We start from the raw sequence: 10,122 nt of genomic DNA, 5'->3' as shown, positions 1-10,122 counted from the left end.
TTTAGTTATTTTAATTATGTTTGATGCCTGAATTTCAACCGTAACAAGTTAAATTACAACAAAATCACTATTTTATTCCCAACAAGTATTTATCTTGAGTGTAATTTTAACAGAATGAGGAGCCAGGTCATCATTGTCCTACATCCTCACTTAAGTCCAAGTCCAAAGATTTAGAAAATGTAGATGTTACAGTTCCTTACTTCTGAAAAAGGCTCCCCAATATCTGCAAAGTGCCCCATCTTTGTATATCCATGGCCTCTGTAAAGTAGGCAAAGAAGGGAATGCGTATGCCTGGTCCTTATGTTTGTTACATGCAGCAACAAAGATGCTTAGCTTAGAGCAAGAGACTAGAGTTTAGAATTGTTTTTTATGCTGGCAACTTCTAGCTTTGGAGTAGGCTACTGGAGCACTGGGTCCCTCAACAGTGTTTGAGTCGTAATGCTATTGTTCTGTTTTAAAAACATTTACATTTACTTCCATCTACAGGACTGTCTCAGAAAATTAGAATATTGTGATAAAGTTCTTTATTTTCTGTAATGCAATAAAAAAAATATTAAATATTAAAAGAATAAAAGGCTTGCAATATTTCAGTTGATTTGTAATGAATCCAGAATGCATGACATTTTGTTTTTAATTGCATTACAGAAAATAAAGAACTTTATCTCTACATATCTTGAGTCAGGTGATTGTTTGTTTGTCACCTGAACCCTAAGAGCTGTTAATAATTAACTACCATTACCCTGTGTTTGGGCAGAACACAATGGACGCAACCGATGATGCCTAGATGCTCCACAAGCATAAAAAAATTTATATATATATATATGTGTGTATATATGTATACAATATATATATTAAATATATTATATTATTATATTATATTTCTAATATATAATAATATATTATATATAATGTATAGATATATATAGATACATATACATATATATACAAATATATATATGTATAAATCTACATCTAAAATATATTGCCTATATAACGTATCAGACTGCGGATTTTTAGCACAGCTGTCAGCACGTAGCAGGTCACGGGACTCGTGTGCTGGAGCGTGATCAGATGTGATTGGTTCAATTTCAAGACAGCTGCTTCGTGATTGGTGCTCTGTATTATCAATCACCCATCCTGTTTTGTGATTGGTTAATCTTCCGTTTCCGCTTTTTTTCTTTGCAGTCTTTCTTTCCGAGGAGTTAGCTAATCGGTTGCGGTCCACGGCTACACCTGATCAGTCTCTCACGTTCATCCTCTCACAATAACTCACAACATGGATGATTTTGACATGCTGAACGCGCCCCCAGCTGGAAACGGCGTCGGCTCCGATGAAGACCCCGCTGCCGCGTTTTTGGCCCAGCAGGAGAGCGAAATCGCCGGGATTGAAAACGACGAAGGCTTCAGCATCCTGGACAGCGGAGAGGTCCCCACGTCGCTGGGAGACTCTAACGGTGGGTGGCCATTGAGGGCAAACGAGAGGTCCCCCTCTGTGCAACATTCATAGTGTCCGTCGAGTTAGTTCATGTTAGGGAACCTCCAGTTAAACCTTACTTTGGTCCTAAATAGACACTGCAGGTCGCTGCTTTTTTGTAAACTATCAGCTAGCTAAAGTTGCTAGCGGTAACGGGAATCTGCGGTAACGGAAACCACCAACGGTGGTTACAATTGACAGATGTAAATGAAGACTTGACGTCTAACCAAAAACTCTGAATAATAACGTTAATGTTTCTCCCGTGACGAGCATATCGTTTCTCAAATGAATGAAACTGTCACGCCTGATAACGTCAGATCTGGGGTCATTCATCGCTTCCCACGAAGCTTGACTTCTTGCTGGCTGCGCGACATTTTGCCACAACCGAGTCTGCCAGTTGCAGCTAAAGTAGGAAATGTGTTGAGCTTAACGACCTTTGGTCCGTAATGCCTCATTTCCCTGATGGTGTAAGTTATCTTCGTTGTAGTCATAATTGCTGACCTATCACATTATGAAACATGTGTGTATGCCAATCTTGAGGATTCAGCAAAAACGATTTCCATGTAACCACATTCTTGTCATAATAGTTTTGTTTGGTTACTTACTGCTATTTTCCTTGTATGTTTGCAGATGGTGCTGTCAACGGAGAGCTTCATGTGGTACCGGTAATTCTTTTGTCCTGGTGTTTGTTCTTCCCTTATTTTATATGGCTTGTGAACATTTGTTCATATATGTCCAAACCAAAACCTCTTTGATCCTCATTTTAATGTAGATCTTTTGCTTGCTGCCTCTCAAGAGCTGTATGTTTTGGCTCTGCTAACTATGTAGAGGATTGTTGTTTTGCTAAATGGTTAAACCAAGCTGTGGACGAGAGGATTGTTTCAATAATGACGCAGTGAAAAAAAACAACGTAACATTGCCATGTGAGAGTCTCACACTCTATATATATTAACCCCACTCTCTGCCAGTCTGTAAGGTCTTTGAATGGTTTGGTTTTCTTACAACTTGGCTCTTATTTTCATGATTTTGTCTGTCACTTCTATCTCTTATGACAAATGTTACTCTCCAAAGTAGTTGTTGAGACTTGGCCATCGCTCTTATCCGTATTTGTAACGTGCTCATTAAGATTGTATAGATCTCAGAACATGGTGACCTTGCTCAAACAAAGTCAGATGGGTGTAGTGACACAAGCCAAAAGTAGAATCGGATTATCTACACCACTTTATTTGGATGCAAAACAGAAAGATGGCCCAACTGAATAGCCGATAAAGAACACTCCTGTACAGACTCGTGTCAAAGTTGAACCTGGAAGTCGGTCTGTGAATTGTAATGAACGTTAACATTGGATACATTCGACAAAACCGACCGTGATTTGTGTTTTTTCTCCCAAACTTTTGGGTAGCCTGCTGGTTGGTTTAAAAACCTCTCTGACTGTTTGTGTTTTTTTTTCTTGGAACATCTGACTTAATTTGAGAAACGCTGCCATTTTCCCAGATTTTGTTCATGTAGAGAAATTATAGCATTAATTCTGCAGCATTCTCATGAATATATTTAAAACACATTTGTAGTATTTAAGTATTCGTGTGGGAAATGCGTGTTTCCTTTTTAGTGCTTGTTGTATGAATTCGGTGCTGACCCCAGAGGTTTACATATCTGGCTGTTAGATTTACTCCAAACTTCCTTTTTCCTGTGCTGCCATTGCAACATTTTTGCCTTTTGCACCGTCAGGACTTCTTTCTGGCAATGAGACAGGCCAAGCTGATAATACTCAAAGCTGCCCACATTTTTATTTCTCAAACGGGATACATCTCATTTTTAAGTAAAATCCGGAATGTGTATTGAATGATATGGGATGAGAATGTTTCTTCACCATATCTGTGTATTTATAAAAGGGATGTATGTGAAGTTAGACGGTTATCTCTGAATATCTCCCTTGTTTCTCAGGAAAGCAACGGTCCATCTGATGCCTACGCAGCGATTTCGAGTGCAGACCGGCTGCAGGCCGAACCTGAAAGCCTACGCAAGTGGAGGGAGGAGCAAGGCGAGCGGCTGGAGTTGCTCGGTAAGCCCAGACGGGACAGGCCACCCGCCACCGTGTTCACCGGCCCATCTGCCTCTTCACTTCTTTATCGCTAATCTTCACGCTGATTCTCTATCCTAGATGAGAACTCTCTGAAGCAGGAGTCAGAGTTGAAGGACAAAGCCAAGGTAGAGCTGGAAGAGTGGCACGCCAGGCAGAACGAGCAGCTGGAGAAAACCAAAACCAATAACAGGTACTGGCTTCATAGAGGGCTAGAAACCGGAAACAACAGGAACAATGGAAACATTTGCGTCTAGACGAAAGCCACGATGATTATACGCGAGGAGCCGCAGAAAGGTGAAAGACTTAAAAACAGTTAAGTAGTTGCAGCAGCCTCGGCTTCACTCAGATGAGCCGAGTACGAATGTTTGACTCTGAGGTCTGCAGCAGGAACAGAAATGGGTCCTCATTGGCCTTGAGGCTCCAAAAAGACCTCGTGGTGCCTCGCCAACACGTCGGTGTCCCTATCCTTTGCAGCATCTCTGCTCTTGGACAATCATGTGAAGTCAAGCCTTTTTTCTTTAGGGGGCCACACACTCTTTAGGAGTCTTGCAACAAATACTTTGCAACTGTGGTGGTGTGGGTCCCCTCATAAACAAAGAGTTTCAGTTATATTGTTTCCCAGCCCAGCGCTCTTTACTACCCAACTGTTCAATTTCACAATCTTTAGACTTCTGCTTGTGGTTAGGCCAAAGTTAATTTCGTAGCTAAAGTAATTATTGTGCAATCTTTGTATCACGTTTATAGTGTTGTCTTAGATACCTGGTCCTCCCTGTGAGAGAGACGATGCACAGAGCTCTCTGACCTCGCTGTGGGTTGTTGGGCTAACTACAATTTCAGGGCAGCAGAGTGGCTCATAAGAAGTAACTAAGCATTTGCTTTGCGCCCGTGAAAATCATCAGACAAATAACTTTGTCGACTGGTTTAGTAACTCTTTATTTTTGGAGCATAGTTGAATTGGCAACGCTTCGCCCTCAGTTTCTCTCCCACTGTAATGTAACCCGACTGCCTTTTATTAATAATAAACTACCTGCAGCCAGGACGCCCGACTCATCTGGCAACCCAGTCTGTGTTACTGGTGCACAATCTTCTTTTCACGCGGACGGTCTTTGTCTGGGACAAATAAATGACTGAGATGCAAATAAAGAAGCGTTGGGACTGCAACTAACATATGTCACGGATCACCACAGACGTGTAATTAAAGATGTGGGTGGATTGGACCCAATAGCTGAGCGTGTGAAACCAACCGACACGTTGATGTCGGAGTCCTGACGACACCCTGAGCCTTTGATGATATGCCGTAGCTCGTTGTTGCGCGGTAACCTCCGATGCTTGTCGTTTGCGTCCTCTTCTCCCTTTTACCGCTGTCTCTCTTCTCTCCTGCCTTCTTGCTGCTCTGTCGTTTGGGCGGATGTTTGTCCAGGGTGCTGGATGAAGACTTCTACAAGCAGCCCTTCTCTGAGCTCATTGGTTATGTGTATGTTGCTCCAACTAACATCCTCCCTCCCCACCCCTCTCCATTGTCATCGAGTCCGAGCATTCCACCATCGCCACCGTCTCATTACTAGTTAGGGCAGTCGTTGCCTCCCCTTGTGTTGACGTTCTTTAGTTCCAGCTTCCGTTTATAAATGTTTGGTCTACTTTGATTTGGCATTGTTACATGATTCATCTAGATTTTTCTTCTCACCCCGACCCCCCTCATATGTCTGCATGTCATTTGTGAGTTGATGCCTGTCAGGAAATGATCCGTGAAGAGAACGATCCGCATGCCACTGCACTTCCACGCTTCTCAGTCACATCCGTGAAAATGAAATCAATTTTGACTGCACCTCGTTTGTTATTCACTTCCATTCTCTTTTTTTTCTTCATTTCAGCAAAACATTTTGCAGACACATTACATTAATTTCCAACAATTTACACGTGCTCACGTTAATTGTATGAAGTGTTTTCATTCTACTTAACATCTTTATTTCTATTTTTAAATAACGCTTAAAATATAATATTCAGGGAAGCATGCGTATAGATTTGTTTGAAGCAAGTGTGTTTTGATAATTGGACTTTTTGCGTGAACTTGACGTCACCTAAACTTTCTTTTTTAAATCTTGGGTGATGTCTATAAAATAAGATATAATTTGACTGAACAATGTGCAGAGTTGCCATTGTTCTTAGTGATGATTCCTTCCTGTGAATCTCTACACGTGAAACTTTGTGCCCACCCTAATTTCCCATATTCCCGCCTGCCCTCGCTACTCTGTTACGCAAAGACGAAGAGGATAGTGCCAAACTGTGACGGTCAAGTTGTATTCCTATTATTTCGACTTTAACTGGAGGATTATCTGCAGGTTTTTCTTAAACCTCCACATACCTTGGGATATTGAGTCCAGCACTCGTTATCGCTCTCCCCTCTTCTTTTTGGAGCTGAATAGAAGGCGCAGCGAAGACTTTATTAAAGACCCCATTGGTCATATCATGGTTACACAACTGCTTCAAATTGAACTGTGTGTTCATGCTTCAGAAGGCTAGCCGCTCTGTAGCGACTGCTGTCCGACGCGATGACGTGCTACATAGCCCAGCTAGCTGCCCGATAGGCCGAGCTGTGCAGCCTTTGGTTTGGCCAGGAAACGAGCGGCAGTGAGGCTGCGTTGTGGGTTGCATGCCCTTTTTTTTCTTTTGAGTCATCAGCTTTGTTTCAGGTTCAAGGAGAGACCACCACACCTTGTGGCGCTGTTAAACTTTTATTTTAAAATGTTAAAAAAATTGGCAAGAGTTGGTTTAACTTTTAAAAATGATTGTTGATAGTTCTTTCATTAGCTTGCTCTATAAAAAAGAAAAGTGCATTACATTTCCAATGTATTTGTAAATGAATATTGATGCAAACCTGTTTAGTGTTTCTAATTCCCTGCGGTAGAAATGAGTTTTGTCTCCTGATTTCGGAAAAGAGGCATTTTATTGTCTTTTTTCAATGTATGTTTTAAGTGCACATCTCAATGCAGTTGAAGCAGTGTATGATTCGACGTGGTGGATTGAGCCTCGGCAGTGCGGGTGTAGAATGACACGCCACTTCCTTCTGCTCCTTCATCTCGTTAGTGCGAGGCTGTGATGGGGGCTCCAGGGACCTCATTTATAAGCATTCAGTAGAAACAAACGGGCGTGTGTCGTGAACACCACTTCCCACACACATTTTGGGAATTAAAAGAAATGTGACGAGAATGAATGCGCCTGATTTGGAGGGAGTGGGAGCTCCAAATGTTGTTAAATGAACAGCGTTAATGTCTCGAGACGAGGTAATATTTCTCGGAAGTGAGCTTTTGAACATTAGTTTTTTTAAATCTACCTGGTTCTATAAATGAGACCCTGGGCTATGACGTCCTTCTGTGTGCAATACTCACGGAAACATGGAGCGACGATCACCAAACCAAAGGCTGCACTGCAGAATACTTTTTGCACACTGTTGAAGAAAAAAGATGAGATTAAAAAAAACGGTTGCTTGTGCATGCTGGCTTTTAACATCGGCATTAAGCTCATTTTGGTTGTCTTTTCATTTCATCCCCCTTCCTCTCTCTCTCGCTCTTCTAAATTCTGACTTGTGAAACTGTTTCTCCCTGTTTTCTTTTCCTATGCACCTTAAAGCACACACATTAACCATCCTTGCTACCGCCTAGACCAGTTAAGTAAAAACAATGAAACCCCAGAACCTCCAAATACTTTATATTTTTCAAAGGGGGTCAATGCAGTGCTGTGTGTGTGTGTGTTAGATAACTATGTTGCACAGATACGCAGTTTACTATCCCGACAGTTAGATCCACTGCCTAGATATCGGTTTGTTATAATGTCCCTTCTGTGATGTCGTGGTCCTTCTAGTCCCTTCTGTGTACTTGTATTTTGTGGTGACAGTGAATGTTCATTGGCTTCTCATCCCCATTTGGCTTTGTGTACTGTGTCGTAGTTGGTAGCCGAGTTTGTGCTTGCAGGTTGGGTGGGAAGTAGAAAAGTATTACGGCAGTGGAATAACTATTATGTTTGTGGGGTTGGGTGTGACGAGGGCGTACTGTACAATCGTTGAGCCATCATCTGTGGCTTGCATCTCAAAATGTCTTCCGACAGTGGCACTGATCCATTTTCAAAAGTTTGGTGGTTTTCTCTTTTTATTTTTGTGATGTGGTAAGTCCTCTAGTGTAAATATTATTTATTTATTTTGGTTTGATAGATGGTTTAAAAACACCAACCTCTTACTAGACACAATTGCGGCACATGCAATAAAAAATAAACCCGTTCTTTGCCACACCTCTAAATCGCCTGCTTTCCAGCTGCAGTGCATTGCATGGCCAAGGCCCAGCTTTGCTTACAGTTCTTTTGGGCTTCGTTAGGAACAAAACAAACTTCTCATTCCTGTATCTGCTGTAGAAAAAGAACAATGTAAATAAGCAACCGCAGGGCACGTTAAAGTGTGCGGGTGTGGGCAAATACCCCTCCACCCCCCCAGTTCTGTACTGAACTGCGTTTGTAACCAACCAAAGAGGCTTGTCAGACCTTTGATTGGTTTGTTTAGTTTGGAGTCATCATCAGTGTCTATATGCATCTCACTCAACCGCAGGGTGGCGTATGCAGGTGACCGTACTGTAATATGTAAGCAGAGTTGGGGGCATGCCACGGGTATCGAAACTGTTGTAGTATGTTGCTCGTCATGGGCCTAAAGATAGATGGATGTCCATTTCTGTGTGTTGACTGGACCGTGCCGCCCTGAGGGAGCCTCTGCTGAACCATCAAAGTTCCACCAAGCCACAAGAGATTGTAGAGATGTATGCTCAACATTTTATTATTTCTCATATGTTGACGTCAATCTGAAATGTTGACATTTATTGAAAATTTCCGACAAATGAAACATCGGGCACAAGACTGATTTTGGCACCTTAGCGTGTGTGTGTGTGTGCCTTGGTGATCAGCAGAGGACTTCTTTGGAGCTGTATGTGTACCGCGTCTCACTTCTTCCCCCACTCATTGTGTTCTGCTCCGTGTCCTCTCCTCCTCCTCCTCCTCTCCCTTGTTTCTTGTAGGGCGGCCGAGGATGCCATGATTTCGGATCTGGATGAGAACAACCCGGGCACGGAGTGGGAGCGGGTGGCCCGGCTCTGTGACTTCAACCCCAAGTCCAGCAAGCAGGCCAAAGATGTGTCCCGCATGCGCTCCGTCCTCATCTCCCTGAAGCAGTCCCCGCTGGTCCGCTAGGCGGCCGAGGCGGCTCGGGGGCGTCATTCCATTTCATCGTCTGTCACCACACACACACACACACACACACCAACCAACCCAACGACCGCAATCTGTATTCCCCCCTCCCCCCTTATCTCTATCTCTACCTAGCAGTGCTGTAGAGATTAGCCTTGAAGCACCAGCCCCCCTCTCCCCCCCCCCCCAAAAAAAAGATTTCACCTGTAACGGTCTCGTAATTCAGCTTCCTCGTTGTTTAACCGAGACGAGGGCCTGCTGGGTCTCATGGTCTCGTGTTACACGTTGTCTGAGGCTGGTGAGTTGGCACGCTAAAAGGGACGGGTTGACGCGAGTTTGTGCTTACAGCTACACTCCGACCCGTTTCAATTTCATTCCCATGATGCTCTTCACCGGTCCGTCTCATGAATCCTTCTCTGGCCCACGAGGGTCGATTGATGTTTAATGTTTTGCCTTTTGGTTCCCATCCTTGCATCAAACGTATTTCAGAATCCTTTTTTTTTTTGAAGGACCAAACTCGATGACAAAGTTCAGTGTGTACTTTGAACAGTGTGTGTAGAGCCTGCTTGTGGCACATTATGTTCCAATCTATGCATTTCCTTTGGAAAAGCCTCTTCTCCAGTCAGGAACTAAGTCCAGTCATTACAATAAATATGAACAGTTTGTGTGTGCGTTTAAACCTCAACAGTGTGTATGTACTCTTATGCGTGTACCTAATGTACATATACCGAAGGCACTATATATACAGTATATGAAACGTTTGTCACTGAAATTAAACATTTGTGGTTTTAAAGATAACTAGATAGTAGCCAGCTGTTGCTTGACCATGCGTGTTCATTGTCCATTTGATTTCAATGTCAGTAAAAAGTGAATTAAAGCTGTTGTCCTGTCTTTCTTCAACTGGATATGTGTTATTGTTGTCTGTCAATTGAAGATATCACAGGACTTCAACCAGTCTTCTGCATTCCTCCGGTATGTTATATGCACTATGGCAGGCTTGTAAAATGTCCTCTCAATGGCAATGTTTCTCATATGTGGTATGAACATCACATCGCTTGGTATTTGAGAGGAAGGTTACTCACAAATGGTGTTAGGATGTCACCTACCTGTGTATTCTCGTCGCTGACAGGACTAACTGTCTTTTCTGGTATGAGTTGGGAGAGTCTCTGTTTATTTACCCCATACATTGTCTAGCTGTGACACACACAGCGTCACGGGGCTCTAACTTCGTCTGAAACGACCTGTGCATACCATGAGCATGAAGGCGCAGTGCTGGTGTGGCGGCCTCACCCTGCTACCTTCACACGGCTAGTAGTCCAGGCAAACTAACTTTTGAAATGGAAAA

At 43.0% G+C, this 10,122-nt stretch overlaps 1 protein-coding gene across 5 annotated transcripts; it reads left to right on the top strand.

The window, feature by feature from the left end:
• The first annotated feature begins 1,197 nt into the window (after nucleotides 1-1,197).
• On the top strand, nucleotides 1,198-9,654 carry clta (clathrin, light chain A). Of its 5 annotated transcripts, none has more exons than XM_056409685.1 (7): nucleotides 1,198-1,454; nucleotides 2,105-2,133; nucleotides 3,419-3,536; nucleotides 3,636-3,747; nucleotides 4,978-5,031; nucleotides 7,185-7,220; nucleotides 8,609-9,654. In XM_056409685.1, the coding sequence occupies exons 1-7, from the start codon at nucleotides 1,277-1,279 to the stop codon at nucleotides 8,778-8,780; spliced, it is 699 nt and encodes a 232-aa protein (XP_056265660.1). In that variant the 5' UTR covers nucleotides 1,198-1,276; the 3' UTR covers nucleotides 8,781-9,654. The 5 variants fall into 5 exon arrangements, with proteins under 5 accessions (XP_056265660.1, XP_056265659.1, XP_056265661.1 ...); XM_056409684.1 differs by having other exon boundaries at nucleotides 1,199-1,454; nucleotides 2,105-2,139; XM_056409686.1 differs by lacking the exon at nucleotides 7,185-7,220 and having other exon boundaries at nucleotides 1,199-1,454; nucleotides 2,105-2,139.
• Nucleotides 9,655-10,122: the final 468 nt, after the last annotated feature.

Source organism: Pseudoliparis swirei, chromosome 24, assembly GCF_029220125.1.
Source record: "Pseudoliparis swirei isolate HS2019 ecotype Mariana Trench chromosome 24, NWPU_hadal_v1, whole genome shotgun sequence".
NCBI lineage: Eukaryota > Metazoa > Chordata > Actinopteri > Perciformes > Liparidae > Pseudoliparis > Pseudoliparis swirei.
The sequence above is the reverse complement of the archived record's forward strand: the minus strand, read 5'-3'. Positions and strand labels throughout refer to the sequence as shown.

What these genes read in the sequence shown, in the direction of transcription:
- clta (XM_056409684.1), top strand. Translation starts at nt 1,277, where the DNA reads ATGGATGATTTTGACATGCTGAACGCGCCCCCAGCTGGAAACGGCGTC. An exon ending in GTCGCTGGGAGACTCTAACG is followed by an intron (nt 1,455 to 2,104) that starts GTGGGTGGCCAT and finishes GTATGTTTGCAG; the next exon opens with ATGGTGCTGTCAACGGAGAG. An exon ending in TCTGAGCTCATTGGTTATGT is followed by an intron (nt 5,032 to 7,184) that starts GTATGTTGCTCC and finishes TGCACCTTAAAG; the next exon opens with CACACACATTAACCATCCTT.